The sequence below is a fragment of the Hyalella azteca genome, unplaced genomic scaffold (genome assembly GCF_000764305.2).
Source record: "Hyalella azteca isolate HAZT.00-mixed unplaced genomic scaffold, Hazt_2.0.2 contig16621, whole genome shotgun sequence".
Classification (NCBI taxonomy): Eukaryota; Metazoa; Arthropoda; class Malacostraca; order Amphipoda; family Hyalellidae; genus Hyalella; species Hyalella azteca.
This window is the reverse complement of record NW_025946437.1, coordinates 1-20,456: the sequence shown is the minus strand read 5'-3', so window position 1 is coordinate 20,456 and position 20,456 is coordinate 1. Positions and strand designations below refer to the sequence as shown.

At 41.2% G+C, this 20,456-nt stretch overlaps 2 protein-coding genes across 2 annotated transcripts; both read left to right on the top strand.

The window, feature by feature from the left end:
• Positions 1 to 381: 381 nt before the first annotated feature.
• LOC108675266 (neural-cadherin) lies at positions 382 to 16,716 on the top strand (the record flags this gene model as incomplete). Its single annotated transcript, XM_047884962.1, has 13 exons — positions 382 to 559; positions 3,095 to 3,328; positions 7,683 to 8,035; positions 8,710 to 8,871; positions 11,271 to 11,508; positions 12,164 to 12,375; positions 12,793 to 13,082; positions 13,715 to 13,874; positions 14,417 to 14,683; positions 14,797 to 14,984; positions 15,705 to 15,827; positions 16,039 to 16,068; positions 16,335 to 16,716. Coding segments are annotated over 13 exons (2,817 nt in total), but the record flags the coding sequence as incomplete, so codon positions are not given.
• A 1,391-nt stretch (positions 16,717 to 18,107) lies between these two features.
• On the top strand, positions 18,108 to 20,450 carry LOC108675265 (the record flags this gene model as incomplete). Its single annotated transcript, XM_018163261.2, has 4 exons — positions 18,108 to 18,657; positions 18,992 to 19,208; positions 19,543 to 19,652; positions 20,396 to 20,450. Coding segments are annotated over exons 1-4 (794 nt in total), but the record flags the coding sequence as incomplete, so codon positions are not given.
• Positions 20,451 to 20,456: the final 6 nt, after the last annotated feature.

Genomic DNA, 20,456 nt, shown 5'->3' with positions numbered 1-20,456 from the left:
CCATTTTTCAGGCGAAAAAACTTTTAAAACCTGGAAGGATTTTGGCCTGGAGCATCAATGGCAACTTTACTAAGCATTCTGCCTACTGCATTTATAGAGAGCTCCGTATCTCAGCTTTCTGAGGTGCAAACCTCGGCAGCTGCTGGAAGCTCGCAGTGTTGTCTGCTGTGCCAGCTGCACTAGAGTTGTGCAGGACTACTGCTATGAATGGACGAAATGGATGATAAAATGAAAATTAACTGGAACTTACTATGAAACGTGCAGGTATTTTAATGCGTTGCTCTCCTGAAAGATCAGATCAGGGATGAGACATTAAAGAGGAACCCGCTACTTCAGTGATCGAGATTCATTAACGTAAAAATATTTTCAAATATTTTTCAGCCGCTGGACCGTGACGCACCAACGGGTCAGGCGCGCTGGCATCTGACGGTCACGGCTACGGACGGGCAGCACACGGCCTCCACTGACGTCGTCGTCAACCTCAAGGACGTCAACGACAACGTACCTGTCTTCCCGCATGACGTCATCGACGCACACGTCTTGGAGAACTCGCTGGCAGGTGACAACTTTTTTTAGGTTATTATAACGAGTTTTTCATTCATTTTTTTAATGATGAAACATTTACTGTAAAAATATTGCAAAATAAGGATGCAATAAAAACGTTTTATATTTAATAAGAACACTTTGAATTGTATAGCAAGGCAAGCAACGGCGCACGCAACTTCATAAAAAGTAACTTCACTGTTAGGCTTGTATACGGAGGCATTAAACCCATTAAACATTTATTCGTAAACTCTGTTGAGACAGACAATATATAGGTACAGATAATGAATAAATAAATCACGCACCTCAAAAAGATTATTAGCGAAATAATCATTCTCTTTCATTGTTTATTGCTGCTTATACATAAACAGTAATATACAAACGCAATATAATAGAAAAAACACGAAGTAAAATGGAACTTCTGATTGAAAGTTTTAATTACCACCCTATCCACACACCTCTGAATATTTTGAGACCAAGCTGTAATTTTAAGAGGCTATTAAGAGGCATTTTGGGGGGACACATTTAAAGTGGGAGAAGTGGACGAAGGGCAGATTCTGATACTTATTATATATAAAGCTTGAAGAATAACTCAGTTCTCATATCTAGTAAAGCATTTTTATGTATGGATTCAATAAAAGTCAAAAGTGTCTGCGAAGGAGCTAGTCGCTCCACTATATGAGGCACAGCTCATTATTAGGAGCACTTCGGAGTCTGCAAAGGAAGAGCAACATGCATTTTGAACTTAAATTAACATAACGAAAACTGACAGTGATCACTCGCACCTGAAATAAAATTTAATGAGGGATGGCTGCAAATAACGATTACCAAATCACGTTCAAGATTAATCGTCGCGTTTGCCATTAATTTCAAAAGCCGACAACACTATTACCAAGTCTTTACTTGTTGATAAATATGAAGAAAATGAATCAAAATAAAATGCATAGAAATTTATTACCTCAATTTCGAATTTCAATTATTCCAACAAGCAGGAGAAAAGCTTTGGAAATATTTTAGGAGATATTGTCTTTTTCTCGGCATGAGATTCTAGACAAGAAATTTCTCTCGTCAAAAAGTTAGCAGCTCCGCATCGTTATTTTGAACAAGCAACGCTTCACGTCCAAGAAGTTAACAAGATTTCTATTGAAGTTTGGATGAAATTACGACCTTCTTACTGCTTGGGGTTTGATATTTTTTGTCTAAACTAAGTTATTATACGCCCAATTGGTTAATTTACTGTTTATTTTTACGGTTATTTCTTATGAAGTTATTGTCGGCATAATTGGTAGGTTATTAAACAGGCGTGCCAGATTTAGAAAATTCACGATATGGCAGATGTGTTATTCAATGCTTAATTATAAAGTCTTGTACGGCGTAAGGCTATAAATTTTATATTTTACAAGTGTACGTTTTAAAACTGAGTAGACAAAACTTGCAGGCATTTAACGAAGAAAAACTCTGAAGCATCAACATTTGCAACAAAATGTGCAAATGATTGAACTGCGTTTCTTTCCGTTCCATATTACCTCCTCATCTTATGTGTAAGTTTACATCATGAAAAGAGCTCACTTTTCTGGGAACTGCATTTCAACTTTATGACGTTTCTTAGCGTTGTTGCGTTTGAGTCTGAAGAATTCTTTTATACTCAGCCAAACTTTTTTACGTACGATTTTCAGGAGCAAATATGACATTTCAAGAGCAAGACGTCAGTGTAAGAAATTATAAATAATAATAATTTTTCAGGTCAAACTTCGCCTCCCAGTCCATCAAATCATTCAAGAAATTTCTGTTCAGATAATACGGAGTCTGATCACATTTTTTACATAATGAATAGTGAATTTTTCAACGTATCTTCGCGGGTCCTTGCGATACAAATATCCTGAAGCAGCAACGTAGGTGTACTTGCTGCAGCTTCTCCTGAAAGTGTCAACAGCGAATGCCGAGGGCTCAAGCTTAACAAGGTGAAAAAGGGAATAGGCACGACCACTAAGAGCCCTAATCCCGACTGAATTCACAGAAAATAATGTGAACACCGCGACAACGCCACTTTCACTGCATCGGGCCCGTTAATGCACCTCTTGTTTCACGTCTGCCGCTATAAGTAGCCCTGCACAGCGCATAGAATTGATCTCAAGTACTGGTGGTATTGGCCTCATGAACTCGAGAGAGGAAAGCGAGTGTTGCGGTACCAGCCACACCAAAGCCAAACCAAAACGCATGTGCTATTGTTAAAGATCTACTATCCAAAGTAAGGCGTCTGAAGGAGAGGGCGTGAAATGGAAGGCGCACAAATGCAGTTTTTAGTCCCCTAGAGCAACTCGTTTAGCCAAAAGCTCAGTTCCGGTTAGGATCTGTGATATACGTTCTTAAGGACAGCATGCAGCGTCTCACGAGCACCGAAACACTGTGAGCCAACATTTTTTTATATACCGAGAATCGGGGTTTTCTAAAAACGCGATTAGGTCACAACTTCACAATTCATCCAGAGAACGTGTTCACGTTGACTTGTCAAAATTATTTAATTTTACACGATATCCTCATCCTTTTAAAGGAACGACCGTGGTCGTAATGTCGGCTTACGACGCTGACGACCCACATGAAAGTGACAACGCCCGTCTGTCCTACTCGCTGCTGAAGAACATCATTGATGAGAGCTCCGGTCTGCCTATGTTCACTGTTGACAGGCAAACGGGAGCTCTGAGTACTGCCGTCTGCTGTCTAGACAGGGAGCACACCAAGTCTTACGGGATTGTGCTTGCTGCTACTGACGGAGGAGGTCTTCAAGGTGGGTTATCCGCAAATTTAAAATAATAAATTTGATTTTTTGGCCCATCTTATAGGCACTTGGACCTTTAATTATAGGCTGTGTTGCCCATTATTTTCCTTTGCCCTATTTGTGATGCTCATCTCCTTATTGTTGCGCTTCATCCCCAGAGACATTTGAATTTGAATCTTTCGCCTCATGTGAGTGACGAATATTTTTATATGTAGGAACTCAGTTATGAGCAAGGTCTCGAACGGTTAAAATTTTGAAACGCATTCTGTGCCGCTCACTACCGGAAAGCAGTTTAGCAGCAGTATTCGAGCCGAAATCCTCGGAAACTACCCCTAGATAAGAATCGGGGCAGGGAGCAGCCGCGTTATGGCAGGAATTCCACAGCGTTACATATACATACAATTTAAGGGCTTTCCGTCCATGCCCGTTTCCAGGCAGATTTGGAGCCGGGTATCAATGGCCGGACATTTGGGTTTTAGTACGAAGAGAGAGGGAATGAGCTTAAATGTTGACGCTGATCTTTCTGAATCGTTTTGTAGACTATGTTGAATGATAAGCATCGCAACTATTCGTCATAATGATGACTGAGCATATATTAACTTATTCACGATTTGTACTCTTATGTAGGTTATTAAGTGTAATGGAAATACTTTGCAATGGAATCTATTATAACCATTTTTTTCAATACTGAATGAAATGAAACAGTTCGTAACAGGCTACGTTCTTTTAATATTTTACGAATTTATTGTTACTGGAAGCCCCAGAGTTAATCAAATTGATTTTTTAAACAATACTTGAAATTTCATTAATATTCTCTACAAGTTTTTAAATAAAAGAAAGAATAACGAATCATTACGAATGAACAATTACAATTCTTGAAATTGGAGTAAAAAATTGAAATCTACCCAAAAATTTCAGAATATGAATTTGAAAGCGAAAAAAATGGCCAAAAAGTTCACCATTTCTTTTAAGAGTAAACGTTTCGGAGTCGAGCTCCATCGTTAGTTCAAAACCTAGAACTCGGGTACCAACAATTAGTAACCTAAAATTCACATTCAAACAATTCACCTAATATTGACGACATTAAAACCTATATCGAAAAGTGAAAACAAATATGAATAAGATAAACATGAGCAGAACGAACTAGCTATTACAATTTGTAGAGTATAGGAACTCTAAGCGGCATTTATACTGTGCTTCTGTTAAAAAATATACAATGATTCAAAAATTCGTAGGCCAGAAACTCCGATTGCGAAGGCTAAAACTCTAGAATCACTACTGGACGTCGGGACGTTAAACTGTTCGGCACAAATGCGTACGGCTGAATGAGGGGGATGCGTAAATAGGTTTCTTTTCTATAACTCCTGCCTCTATATGCTCCGCATGCCTAAAATGAAAATTGCTTGATGGTATACCGACATACGCAGATGCGCACTGCTCACAACTATATTAATATACTGGGGACGATCGCACAGTAACAGGGAGAGTATCTTTGTACTTGAAAAACGAGCAGATTTTAATTTTTTTCTTTAACAATACATAAAGATTTACATTCAGTAGGTATATAGCGAATAGTGCTTTCAGTTAATTCGCCATAGTCTCAGATGCGGGCCCAAAGTAAGGAAAAGAACAATGAACACCTATCGTCTCGCTCGGTAAAAAACCTCAGCATATTGCTTAGATGTGAATTTCTTGATTTGAGTATACACCATGCAATTGTGACGGAAACCTAGTCAGTGAAAATTTACTGCGCAAATATTCAAATTCAGTATGCGTAGCATGGAAAGTAGAGCAAATACGGAAGCCGTGGTTTAATAACGTTTGAATCCCATTTAAGTTGAAACGAAATGAACAAAAACTAAAAAAGCTGGTGTTTAAGCTGGTATACGTCAATTTTCGGAAAACACAAGTCTGGAGACGGTCATCAGATGTACAACCTTGCAATCGAGAAAGATAGACTATATTGTTGCATAGAAGCTTCACGGTAAATTTGATAGACTTGTGTTGGAGATTGAGATATTAAAAGAAAATACCTACATGAGAGGGATCTTTGAAAGTGAAATATGTTAATAATAAATAAAAACTAATGAAAAAACTAAAATATATTCTTTGCTTTCAAATTCCTGGTAAATTGGTGATTTAAGGACCATGTGATCTTAATTCCAGAATATGTTAGTATTTTCCGAAAAATTAATAGCTCATCGATTAATTAATATATTGCTAAAACGCAGTAAATGACGCAAATAATTTTTGTTAGGACCATAACAGTTTAATTCAACTTTCAGGTGCAAGTCTTCTCTGTTTTTTACTCATGACTTCGAAACTTTTAGTTTTCGATTGTTGGCTTTAGGCACCGTTTAAAATAAGTCGGAAAAAGGAACTTCTTATATTCCGCTCCTCAAAAACTGCTTGCTAAACTCGAACAAACTTTCCACGCGCTGCTAACCGTCTATTTGGATAATTCAATCTGATGGATTAAAACAAATGTATTTTAATTCAACTCGTGTAGCTGCGTTACCATCACCAGATGATACCGTAAATATACTCATATAGTAACTTTCAAATTTCAAACGTTTTCTCCCAAATTGAGTATTGTAAAGGAGTTCTTCAGCCTAACAATTAATTATGCTGAATACCTTTTCACGACTCGCTCTCTGATATCATCGCAAACATGAAATTATTGTGCAAGATTTAACTCTCTTTGTTAATGCGTTCTCTGTTTGAAGAGGGTTTATGTAATTACCAAGTAGCTATATACAAAATGAATGGAATTCCTATCATGCCTCTACTTCGACACTGACGAAGATCGTTTCCCATCCCTCGCTCAGCTCAGAATACAAGCGTCTTTCATGGGTTGACTCACTACACTGCTTTACTTCTTCGAATTGAAGCGATGAGTGTAGCAATTATCTGTACAGTCCATTCAAGACCGCAAACTTTGTTGAATTTCATTGAAATTTGTATTCAAGTAAAATTTGTAAAATTCAATATTGCAATTCAATGAGAAGTTCAATCATTTGAAAAGAAGAACTAGTAAAAATTGGTTTGATTACCGTGAGAGGACAAAAAAATTACCACTTAATTAAATAAATTTATTTATTTAGCGTACTGAAGAACGCCAGAAAGTCCACCAGTGCCTCTCGAGTACAAAATTTGCGATTCATGTTTTTCTAGCATCGCGGTTGTCGTCGTTGCAGGGCGGCCAGCTTATATAATAATTTCTAAGGAATTCGTGCGTGATTTTGTGAACATTTTTTCACGTAAAATATGTGTGTTTATATGATTGAAAATTTAAACCCGTTCCTGTGAGCAATGAAACATTTATTTCATTGGGGTAACCTCTGCGTCAAAAGTCCAAACGTATCCTGATACGCGATCCGTTCAATGTGAACGTATGAACCGTTATCATCATCCTTCATTCATGAGAACCGTTGAATACCTCCGTATTTTTACTGATGAACCGCCCAATCTATGAATTTGAAATAATAAACCGTTAGCTGTGTTTTTTAATTCATGAAAACTGCTGTATACTTCCGTGTCTTTAAATTAACAAGTGAACTCGTCCTACTTTTCAGCGTTAGTTAACATTATTTCATGGATTTAAATTTTTAATCTGTAAACGGTTTAATTTATTAATATTTTATGTTGAAACATTTGATCGCATTTTACTAATACTAACTCCAGATACATTCAGGCTTTCTGGTTTCAAAACTGATATATAATTTAGATTAGCTACAATAATTTAAGTCTTTTCTTACGTCACAATAAATTGGAATATATCATTAATAATCTTAGAAATATCTGTTGATTCTGTACGTACGTTCTTTATTAATGCAGCTTTTATATAAGATGCGTCACAACTTGTTTGCTTTCGCCAGACGAACGCCACAGCGGCATTTCTTTAACGCATTCTTTATTTTATTGCAAGCGCTGCTTATGAATTTGGTTCTTTCAAGGCCGCTCTAAGCTGGCTTTTAGAGACTTCGGCAGAGCTTTAGTTTTTATGTAGTGTCTCGTGTGATGAGTAAAGCGTTTTTAACTAAACGCTTCTCGCAAACGCCAGTTAATATTTCTCTTACTACCGTATCACATGAAGTACAGTAGCTTGATCCATGTTACGTTTGTTCCGAAGACCTCGGCAAAAATAAATGCATGTGGTAATTTTCTTTAATTTATTTTACTCTTCTGCATACCGAATGAAAAAAACTAATGTCACTAAGTTCTGGTTGGCCATAACTTAATTAACTTTTTTTCAAATTAATCATTAATCAAATCATTGTTAAATTGTAAGTTACCGTAAGATGTTATTTAATTCCTGCAGAATTAAGCTTGCATTTATAAGATAAGATAAATGTTTGTTCAGGTACTTGCAGCGTTAACGTAAACATCGACGACGTCAACGATGTTCCTCCTTCCTTCGTGCAATCTCACGTGGAAGTTTCGGTCCCTGAATATCGTCAACCATCTTACGATGATTCTTCGTCCCATGGAATATCGTCATCCAACAGAGCATCGTCCTCTCACGACGCTTCATCATCCAGCGTAATTTTATCGCCCATCGAAGATTCGTTGCCGAATGGAGGTTCATCTTCTAGCGCTATGTTTTCTTCCAACGTAGAATTTCCAGCGTCCAATTCTCGCAGCAACTTCTCTGAAAATTTCATTACGACTCTCGTGGTGGTTGGTCCTGATGAAAGCAATGTGTTTGCATACCGGGTAATTATTGATTTCCTTTCTTATTACGAGGAGCTTTTAATTCATGGACGCATTTGTAGAAAAACATCTTCATATCACATTATCTATAGTGAATTTATCAACGTAACTTCGTTGGTCCTCGCTTGAAAAAGTCGCCTTACAGGCGAGCGAGGAAAGTGATGCAACTGGCCGATGTAAGACAAGCTCCAGACTCCCTATCAATAATATTACAGTCGCTTTTTGGGTTCTATCATTAAATCAAGTTCATCATTTATTTTTACGCTGAAAAAGTGTGATATAGTGGCAACGTAAACTATTTGCTACGCCAGTGCATTTGCTACGCTAGTGCATTTACTACGCCAGTGCATTTAGTGCATTTGCTACGCCAGTGCATTTGCCACGCCAGTGCATTTGCTACGCTAGTGCATTTACTACGCCAGTGCATTTGGTGCATTTGCTGCGCCAGTGCATTTGCTACGGCAGTTAAAACCTTGCTGACGTAAATACACCATAAAAGTTCAGCCTGTCGGCATATAAATTTCTGGTTGATTATTCTCCCAGTTGAGGTTATTGATTCACATTGTTGACAATTCAGTCTCTTGTTTACATTGTACTTCACCCATACGTGCATGTTTAATGTCTGATTCATACTTCATCTAGAAAACATCGTATAGTGTTCATCACGCGCACTACAGGTGGTGCCGAGAAGCGGGCTCGGCTGGCAGTTGGTGGAAGTGAGAGCCGGCGCAGCTGGTGCAGACCTGTTCTCTAGAGTGCCGCTGGATTTTGAGAACCCCCAGCACAGAGCAGGACTCAATTTCAGAGTGCAGGTCACCGACCAGGTGCGTTGTTATGTGGCAGGTTGTTCCTCATTATGTTAAGTAAGCGCTCCGCTGCGATGAATAAATGCAGTACGCGCATGTTAATTCTGTTGTGTAACGAATCTCATTATTGAACTTATATATAACCGGATTTTCAACCTAATTCTTCATTCGAAGCTGCACGTTATGGGAACCTCAAGCGCCGTGTCCGCAAGGAAGAACCAAATATCATGAAGGAAGGATCTTAAACTAAATTATTATGAAAAGTTCGCGAATCATGCAACACACAACTCAACTATATAGCGCATGTCCCTTGATTAAACCCAATAATTTTTACGCTTAGAAACAATTCACTTCAGAACTCCGTTATGAAGTCGAGGTTTTCCCAGGAGCAGCTAATTTGTGCATCGAAATACTGAATATGTTATGAACATAGTAGTAGGACAAAATAAATATTAGGATTAATATTGTTTGTAAATATATTTCCTATTATTTTCGCTATTTTCTTTCAAAATAGCGCTGGGTAAGGAAGTATTCTGTTCCACTTACGGGTACTTCTCACATTATTTTGAACTCTCCAAATCAAAAAATTTTGTTTATTTTGGATCACAGTCATGCTCCGTAGCCTTGTCTATTATACGTTTACGGATACGCTATCTGTGACTCCGGATGGGCACCCGTGACTCTAGGCGTGACTCTTTCTCTCTGGCACAAGTGACTCGCTCTCTCCGGTACCCGTGACTCTCTCTCTCTCTGGCACCCGTGACTCTCTAGGCGGGACTCTTTCTCTCTGGCACAAGTGACTCACTCTCTCCGGTACCCGTGACTCTCTCTCTCTCTGGCACCCGTGACTCTCTAGGCGTGACTCTTTCTCTCTGGCACAAGTGACTCACTCTCTCCGGTACCCGTGACTCTCTCTCTCTCTGGCACCCGTGACTCTCTAGGCGGGACTCTTTCTCTCTGGCACAAGTGACTCACTCTCTCCGGTACCCGTGACTCTCTCTCTCTCTGGCACCCGTGACTCTCTAGGCGTGACTCTTTCTCTCTGGCACAAGTGACTCACTCTCTCCGGTACCCGTGACTCTCTCTCTCTCTGGCACCCGTGACTCTCTAGGCGGGACTCTTTCTCTCTGGCACAAGTGACTCACTCTCTCCGGTACCCGTGACTCTCTCTCTCTCTGGCACCCGTGACTCTCTAGGCGTGACTCTTTCTCTCTGGCACAAGTGACTCACTCTCTCCGGTACCCGTGACTCTCTCTCTCTCTGGCACCCGTGACTCTCTAGGCGGGACTCTTTCTCTCTGGCACAAGTGACTCACTCTCTCCGGTACCCGTGACTCTCNGGATCACGGTACTCAAGCGCATGGACTCTTCATGGGGGACTTCTGACGTGTGTCTGTGCTCGTCAGAAGTCCTATGGGATTTCACGTTCCTAGGAGGATTGTTCCTGAGCGCCCCACCGCTGAGCTCGCGGTGTCTGACTGCAGGTCTCAGTTGTGGGGTTAAGTTATTATGTAGGTAGGATTCCTTACATTAAATTATTATGTAGGTAGGATTCCTTACACTTCCCTTCACTGTCTCTCTCGTGTGGGCGGCCGACGTCCCTTGTAAGCGACCTCTTGTTCGAGTGTTTTCGTTTCTGTTGCTTTTCACTTGTCCCTCCTTGTCACTTCGTCTCTTTGAGATGCTAACGCTGCTTCTTTCGAGACAGCTTCAGCGGGCTGGACAACTGAGACCTTCCACCCCTTGTGGGTGATGAATAATTTGAGACTTTGAATAATTGAGACCTTCCGCCTTCTGGCGATGTTACATTTTGACCTCCGGCGCGAAATAGCTTGAAAGCTGAAGCGCTAGCAAACCATTCTACTACTACTACTACTCGAGCCCATGGTGACGACACACATTACTTTTAACTATTACCATCTCTCAATAATTTATACAGGTAGATGATGAGTAACGAGACCTTCTGGCTGAAAGCTTACGAGTCCTCTTAGGTGAAGTCCACAACATATCACAGTTAGGCATCCATGGTTATTTCTTGTTGTGCATGCTCATGGTATTTCTGAGCAAAAAATTCGCGATAAATTTTAATGAAATTTTCTTAGTGAATTTTAGTTGAAGATTCAAGGCTCCTTCGCAGGGTCAAACATCCGTGCCGAAGCCTTATTGAATCCAATGCGTCTCCCACACGAGTCCACTCAGATGAGCACTTTATTCGTATTATAATCCTTATCAACTTGAAATTTATTATCATCCTTTTGTCCAAATTTAAACTTGAATTTGAGCAGAATTTCAATATTCGGATTATAATCCTTATCAACTTGAAATTTATTCTCATCCTTTATCAAATTCATCCAAATTCAAACTTGAATCTGAACAGAATTTTAACTAATTCATATCCGCTCTATTTAAATGCGTCTCGTGTCGGTGCCTCAGGTGAGCGTTGAGGACGTGAACGACAACCCCCCTCTGCTGCTGGGGGGCTCTAGAGTGCAGCTCCCCCCCATGGCAGGGCGCAGCGATAAGGAATTGCCAGGGTTGCCTGCAGGGTCAAGGGTTCCCTTCACCTTGACCCTGGACGACCCTGACGACTTGTCTCAGGGTCATGGCCCGCCCTTTGAACTCGAACCTAACCTCACGGACGATACCGGGTACAGGGTTAGCTTCAACCCTGGTGAGCAATTCAACCAGGATTTGTTACTCTAACCCTGGTGATTTATTCATTAACCTCGAAGTGGTTGAAATACAATTGAAAAAGTGCAATTCATCGCATTGCCGGTACGTATCGCAGCGATAAAAACATCTCGTGAGTTTCTATCTGCCAGAAAATGGTGTCGTCAATTGATGTGATGCAGACCATTTGCAGTTTTTCATCAGCACGCATTATTGGTTCGTAGATCCGGTACCGAATATTTGGTACCGCATCATCTTGGGATGGTCAATACAAAACTTTTCTCATTCTCTGTATTCCCGAATGTTGTGTGTAAGAGTTTCTTGTTTCTTTTCAATTATAGATGTTTGTTTTTTATTTGAACTTGGATCCAAATTAAGAGTTGAATGAAATTATCAGCAATTGAACTATTTACTGGCATAGTCAGCGCGGATCTCGCATCACCTCTTACGAAATGCGGTGCACAAGAATCTCTTGTCCTGTGCTTGCTCTCCTGCTCTCACATACCCTCACGCGCCAATAGTAATGTCCGTATATAAATTTTGTGGATAGAATATTTTATCAATATTAATTATCAATTTGTTCACGGGGCATAACTGAATAGTTCAATTACAATTACTTTGTATCGATTTCGACTGAAGAAAACACAATTCATCAGGACTAGTGTCCGCTGGCGGTGGGGTTGTGGTGGCAGCAGAACTGCTGACGCTGAAGTCGCTTGTTTCGGCTGTGTCAGTGCCACTGACACTGTCAGACGCTGGTTCACCGCCCATGCGACGTCAGATAACTCTGACTCTGGTGCCTCATTCAGCTGAGTCAGCTCACCGAGACGTCGGTGTCGTTAAGATTGCCACTGTCGTGTCAGCTCAGGTGAATATATCCGATATCTGACATTCGTATTGCTGGTGACTCATCACCACTGTTTGTGCTGTTCGTATTGCACGGTGGTGATGAGGAATAATGATACTGCTGCCAATTCACTTGAGCACGGCTGATAGTTATGACTGCAGCCTGTCTAACTTATAGCAGTTCACGTGAGTACTGATGACAGTTTAAAGGGCTGCTGACAGTTGTCGTGATCCCTGCCAGCCGTTGCCATGTGTCAATCTGGCGATGACAGATCGACATCTTATCTTATTACTACATTTATCTCAATATTTATCCGGGAAGTAAGGAAGCTCATTTGAGATAGTTATTTATAAGGTGCATGTCATTTTACTGTTGCAATTATGTATCATTTCCTTGTGTGTATGAATATGTGATTGAATATTGAAGAACATTCTGCAGGCAACCTCTAATGCTCCCATCGGGCGTCTCCCTCACTTGCCCTTTCTTGGCGCTGCAACGCAACGCCACGGAACCAACGCTGAAACGGATGCTGTGTCTTATAAATTCTGGAATAAATTCAGGCTCAATTCCGATAAGCCTCACCCTAAGACTGAAATTGTTTTTAGTAATTCTAGCCGTGGATTAAATAAACCCAGCGCTAGAATTACATGGCTGGGATCTAATTCTGGAATCCACCTGGATAGCGACTCAGGATTTTTACTGCTGGACCCTGCAGCTGGCCTGGGACGGTGGGTGTTTTATAATTATTTTGAATCAGGATGAGTTGATGAAGGAAGATTTATGTTTATTCCCTTCACTTTATTTATATTTATTCCCATTCCTTGTCTTTCACAGTATTGGGCCATGAGAGGAATGCCATAATTAAAAACGGCCTTTACGATTTTCTGGTGAAATATCATTACTGCAATGTAGCCAGAAGTTAATTCTTTGGTGTAAATCCATCCCGTCCTTAGCAAAATTTGGATGTGGGCCCTACCCTGAAATAGGCGCCGCATAGAACTCGGTGAGACAAGAAACTAGAAAGCTGGAAAGCAGATTCTGACCAGAAGTTTATTTCAATTGAGTGGCAAAGTAGATCCAGAACTGAATAGCTCTAAGCCGAATATAGCGACTCGTGAGCATAAGCTAGGGCGATACCTGAATTTTGTCAAGTGTGATGTAAACTTTATTGAATCTTGCTGACAATGGGCTGATCTGAATTTCGAATGGCAATGGCATTTAAATTCAACAAAGTTTTCGTTCCCAAGCATCTCCGCTTGCCCCACTGATTGCTCGAGTTCTTGTTTGCAACTGTGTTAAAATTACAGCCTGTCCAGGCTGACGCGACTCAATTGTATTTCACTTATATCTATACTTGCAGGCATGAAGCGAAGCTGCTACTCTCGTCAACGTCGGGCGATGAGCAAGAGCTCACCGTTTACGCTGACGTCAGCAACATCGGAGTTGATGAAGCGCTCAGATCTACTCCAGTCGACCTCGCCATCCTGCCTCGTGACCTCCTGACGAGTTCTGACGCTGAGGTCAGTGGTGATGTAGCGGACCAACTTTTGGCTCCGCTTTAACATTCTGTGTTTTGTTGTATGCCGCCGCTCTTCTACGGACGTGATCAAAGGTAAGAAGTGCAGACATCATTTCTTTGGATGTAGGGTTTTACTAATCAGTACCAGGGCTTCAACCTGAACAATCGTCCTTAACACACACCTAAAACTAGAGTATGCGTAATATGTTTAGTATTGGCAACTTTCGGCTTCTGTGTAACACCAGCAGTTTCAACCTATATTTATTTTAGACGTGAGTATTATGATTCATCTAACGAATATAGTCTTATCAGCTTATAAGATCACTATAATTCTTTATTTAATGAATTATATTTTGTGCCCCTTGCAATACATTAAGTTTTTTATCATGCTTGTATGGTAGACTCATGGATAGAAACCCTGAAAGTTGTTAAATGTAGCCTATTTGTCCCGCTTCAGCGACTTTGTGGTGAATTTTGAGATAGTCTATGATGCGAATTTTGTCTATAGTTATCGGCCTGGTAACACAGCTGAAAACATTTCAGGAACCAAACTCAGATTCTTCTGAATCTTTGCTGGACCGACTCCTGAAGCTGCTGAATCAGCAGCTTGCTGAATACTCTGCTGAAGCAGGGACAGACTGTCTGAAGTCCCACGGTATGTCAGCCATTCAGCCACACGTCATGGCTGTGGCTGTAGAAACCATACAGCTCAGCCATGATAGCCACACCAGAGTGTGGTTGCTTCAACGGTCACCGGAAAGCCAGCACGGATTCTCTCTGGAGTCTCTAATATTCCAGCATCAACACAAGGTATGACTTATTAACTAAAATGCTGCTAATCTTAATATAGAAATAATTTGTTTCTATACACGCAATATTCGATCACTGCCCTGATCCTGTAACGCACGGTCGGGGCACGGCAGATCGAGGCCGCAGTCGGAGCGGCTGTGTTGGGCGCGGGCGTTGCGGCGCTGGGCGAGTGCGCGTCACGACGAGTTGCGTGCCGCTGTTGCTGCCGCGACATCGCGACGCTGGGCCAGCGCTGGCACCTCGCAGATGCCGGCGATCGCAGCCACGCCGGGCCTTCCCTGCGCATAGAATCTTCCTGCAGGTGAAAAATTACAGTTTTTGCCTACAAAAATACTATAGTGACTTCTTTTTGTCGCTATATTAAAGTTGAGGAATGTCCCCTATCTGTTTTTATTTACATTTTTTATTTGGCTGTGTTTAGTCGTCAACACTAAACTTACTCTCCTAATTTGATTACTCTTGATTAATATTTGATTAACGAAAAACTTCGAAATAGAGCACGAATTGGACATACAAAGATTTAAGCATTAATATTCAATCAACCTATTTGGGAATAGCTATTGCACTGTTCAAGCTACAAGTTTCCGCCAATTTTGTTAGCCCTGAAGTCCCCTAATTCGTTGTACCAGAACTAGATCCTTTTAAATTCCGAAAAGCGTCACGAGTTTCATTTTATTTTTAAATCTTTTAAATTCCGAAAAGCATCACGAGTTTCATTTTATTTTTAAATCAAGGATTTGCTAATGATAGATACTATACCCTGATTTGAAATAAACGGAAAAATATCAATTCAAAACCTTTAATTCTAAAGCACGCCGAATATTGGCTAAGAAGTGCATTACCAATTTTAAAATCCAAATCAGTATCTCGTTTTGGACACAACCAAACTTTTTACATTGACACTCGTCGCTAAAAAGTAAAAACTACCATTAGCGACATGAATACGAAATCTCTCTATCACGTTCTAAATTTTAAACGAAAGATAACGCTAACCTCCTCTCAAGTACCACTCGCTGTTCAGATGTCCAGCGCAGGACGGGGCCGAAGAGGAGCGCGGGCAGCTTGCTAGCCTGACTTCGGCGCGCGCCGTCACGGCCGCGCGACAGCCGCCCTGCAGCCGGCGCGCCTGCCGCAACGGCGGCAAGTGCCTGCCTCATGCCGCGCCCGAGCCCAGGTACCGGCGTGGGTACCGCGTTGTGCCGAAATATTATGAGCAGCTGGCCATTTTCTCTTTTGAGTGTATCAATTTTTCATGTGAAGCTCTGCACTTCTCTAGTATCAATGACTCGCACTTGGTGGTTACTCAAATTAACTGGTGACCTTGGCTGCCGGCGCGCCTGCCGCAACGGCGGCAAGTGCCTGCCTCATGCCGCGCCCGAGCCCAGGTACCGGCCTGGGCACCGCGTTGTGCCGAAATATTATGAGCAGCTGGCCATTATCTCTTTTGATTGTATCAATTTTTCATGTGAAGCTCTGCACTTCTCGAGTATCAATGACTCGCACTTGGTGGTTACTCAAATTAACTGGTGACCTTGGCTGCCTGCATTAGATTTATGTCTGTGTAATCCAAATAAATGCAAGAAAATAAGAATCTGGAACTGTTTTGTGAACTAAATAAAGTTCTCCATCATAATTATTCTGTATCGGGCAGATGTAACTGTCCGGGCCATACGGTGGGGCCGCACTGCAAACTTCTCACCCGGCTTTTCGGGCCATTCGGTCTTGGTTCTCGATCAGGAAACTCATCTGTACCCTCATCCATGGTGTTGCCCTCCCTACCCACTTGTTCACAACTGCACATCACCATCTTCGTGCTGACTCAGCACAAAACTGGTAACATTCTCAGCTCTCAGTCACGTGTCGATAAAAATTCTCGACTCTTCAGCCTGCTCCTCGATGACGGAAAACCCAAGTTCGTCGTCAGGAGTAGCGGGCGAAAACCTCCGAAAAGTTTGACTCTGCAGAAAAGTATCTCGGGCAATGCTTGGCATCGACTCGACATTTTTTGGATTAATGAGGTGAAAAGAGTGTAGATTTAAGCAATTTTGAGTATCAGAGATGGGTAAATGAATCTGTGCTGACAAAAACGAACAAAGCTATACAAAATGAATTAAATGGTAACACCGATTTATGCATATATTACTCGCATTGAATGTATTTCAAGCATATGAATTATTCTTATGTATCTCTAAACACATGTTTGTATTGTGCTTTCGTTGCAAGGTAATCACGGTATCGGTAGCTCGTCGGAGGCATTTAAACCCATTCCTGACCAAGCAGAGTAACTTAAATACTCATTGAATTTTCCATGGACTTTCTGAATTTTCGTCGCAATTTTCTCAATATTTTGTAACCGTTGAATAATTTTCTCCTCGCCTTATCGATTGTCCCGTTAACTCCTTAATAATTCCAGCATTCATCATCCCAAATTTTTTTTGCGCCCTCTCCTGCTTCCGGCCCTCGAACGCTTGTCCTCGCAACGCCCGGTACCGTTATGCTTATTGTTCATTGAAACAAGTTTAGCTTCGATATTCTCACTGAACGATATGAATGGGTAATGTTAGGCTATGAAAATCGAAGCGTTGTTGTCCGTCGAGTTCCTCCCTTTCAATTGTTCAAAATTCGCCGGTGGCAACTTTTGTCTCTTGTACCGCCGCCTTCGTACGAAATTGGAACCTTTACTTTTTTAATTTGTAGACTTGAATTCTCTTTTGCTTATCCATCACTTTACATTCTTTCATAACTTTGATGAAATGTGTACAAGTTTTTGGTTAGATAATAGAAGCACCTTGTCAGGATAGTTCGCGTTAATATTATTTGCAGCATAACTCCTAATTCATCCGTAATAGTGAACTGAAAGTTTTCTTCTTATGCCGCCACACTTCAATGTGCTTGCGATTTCTTGCCATAAATTTTAATTCGAATAAGTAAATTATTTTAATTAATGTGAACGTTTTTTCTAAATACATATTATTTGATGGCATTTATTTGATGCACTGTCATTTATCAGCCTTCAATTGATACTTGTCTATTTCTGGGATCGTTTTGTCACCACTGAACTACGTTCCTTACAAAAAAATGTTTATTCTCGTGAATAACCGATAATTCATTTTATGCCTCGCCTCATAGTATCTCTTGTCATCATTCTTTTTTCCTCTTGTATAAAGTAAACTTGTTAGTAATATTAATGAGAATATGTCTGCTGAGCTCCTTGATTTATTGACTACGTCACGGCACCGCAGATGCCAGGGGTCGCCAGGCGCGGAGCAGTGCGAGTGCACACCGGGGCGGGCGGGTGCCAGCTGTACGACCGAGGCGCCGTCTCTCTTCTTCCTCAGCAAGAGTTACGTCAACGTCGCTCTTGCCTTCACCCCGCCCGAGTATTGGGCGCAAATCGAGTTAAGGTTTGAAGAGGTTTGAGCAAGACACGTACGCCAGCGCTCTGCTGCCAGAGCTGCGGAGTTTACCTTTCAGCGTCAGCAGACATGGCGGCGTGTGGCTGGGAGGTCTGGCTGAGGGTTCAGACGTTTTCTTCAGACACGCGGATGTTGCCACGAGATCTATGGATGTTCTCCCAAGATCTCTGGATGTAGATCCTGCATCTGGGGATGTGGCCACTAGATCTTTGGACGTGGCGCAGCAATCTGTGGATGAGGCCCCGAAATCCCTTGATTTTTCAAAGGGATCAGTTAAAATTAAGCATGATTCTCCAGATGCAACTGAGAAATTGCTACTATCTTCATCAAATTTCGTTAAAGGTAAAACTCCTGTCTCTACTCAGAAGCAACGCAAGGCTCTTTCGTATAGCAACCGATCGAACTTGCAGCGGCGGGTCTCTGGAAGATCGGCGGGTCTTCGGCTCCCTGGCTCCGAATATTTCAAATTTTCCCGCAGGAAACGATCTCGATCCCGCCGTCTGACGAGGAATAGAGTCGAGCGGGATGGAGGCAGCTTGTGGAACGATTTTAATAATGGTGTGATATGTGCATTTGTTTGTATTCAGCCTGTAGAAAACGTTTCGATGCTTCCATACATGAATGAATAAGTTCAATGTTTTAATTATTTTCAGTACTGTTTGTTTTATTCGTCTTGAAATATTAAGAAGAGGTTATAAGATGTAAGTGGAAATAATTTACGATTGGAATCTATTTCTCTATGTGTGATGTTTTTTTTATTTTACATCACATTATATTAATTTCAGCTCAAAAACTTATAACATGTCATAAATAAACATATTGAATGAAAACTCATACTATAAAAAATACGCACCTCAAAATTGTTCGAATCGATTAATTTTTTTCCTGAAAGGCTGTTTATCTGCCGTGCGCGTCTTCGGACATTTGCTGCCCTTGCCTGATATTGCTGATAAGAACAACAGCAGCAGCAAGAATATGAGGCATGCAGCTGGCTCAGTAACGTCTTATGCAAACGTCATCGCGGGCTGCACGTCGCCATCTGTGTGCACCAACACCAGCTGTCCTCCACCTCTAACCTGCGGCCACAGCTGGGGCCTAGCAACCTGCGGGTTTGTAGCGGAATCTTCGTTGTTAAAAATCCCCGGATGTTGATTATTGATGGTCCGTAGCTTGCCCACTTGAAGCCGACAGTCTTTATATTGTGTACCATTTTTCCAAGCCATTTACGTTACTTGCATCCAAAATTTGTATATCCTATTCCTAATTACTTTCTCACCTGAGCAAGAATTATCCAACTTTTCGCAGTAATTTTTCTCTATCAATGCACAAACAATCTCTATTTTAAATCACACAATTCAAATTATAAAATTTTAATCGCAAATCAAAATTTTATCCGATTAGTATATAGGTTCGGTTTTCATGTAAAATTGTACGCAATGGCAGGTGCGCTGTCGGCGAGGAACTGTCGCGTGACGGCACCGCGTGTATAGACGTCGACGAGTGCCGCTACGACCCTTGCCTCAATCTTGGCGTTTGTGTTAACACTCAACCAGGTGAGTTTATTACTAGGATAATCGTCTCCGTTCACTCATGTTTTGTATCATCTGCTCCTGCGATTTGCTGTATTAATTAATAATTTATTCATAGAATTGACCCATCTATGCTTGAATAAATCTGCTTAGGGCCACCAGAGCTTACTATTTTAGTTTATCATTTTTCCATGAGCTTAAACCTGAAGTAGAATTGTATCGTTCTTCGCTCCAAGTTTTTACTGGGAAATTTTGCATTTTTTTACTGGGCCTTATTATAAAAATATTTGTAGAAAATAGTGCTGTGATCATTTCGTAGTCGGCATAATTTTGTAGCTATCATTAGGGGTAAAATTCGAGTTAGATGATCACGGATTAGAAGTTAGTTGGATTCATTTTATTTTGTTATATTGCATTATCCAAGTATCTTTCAGCGATCAGTTAACCGCCATACCCATGTGCGCTCCAAGTGGTCCTTGCTCTCGGTGGATGAGTTAATGCACTGTTCATCAATTCTCTGTTTCTGATGCAATCATTGGTCATAAAATTACTCTCTATATCCGTCAAAGATAACCACGTTGTAATATAATTGTGTATCATATGAGGCATAAAAGTTAAACTTCAATGCCGAGTACACAAATGATCCCCCACTAACATCAACATTTCCCAGCAGCGTAGTTTCAATTAGTTTATTCCTTCCTCTAACCGATGAATCCTAAGCCCCGCTGTACACGCGTCCACTCTCTCAACTCACTTGACTCGGGCAGGGTACGGCTGTGCCTGCGGACCGACACTCAACTCACTTGCCTCGGGCAGGGTACGGCTGTG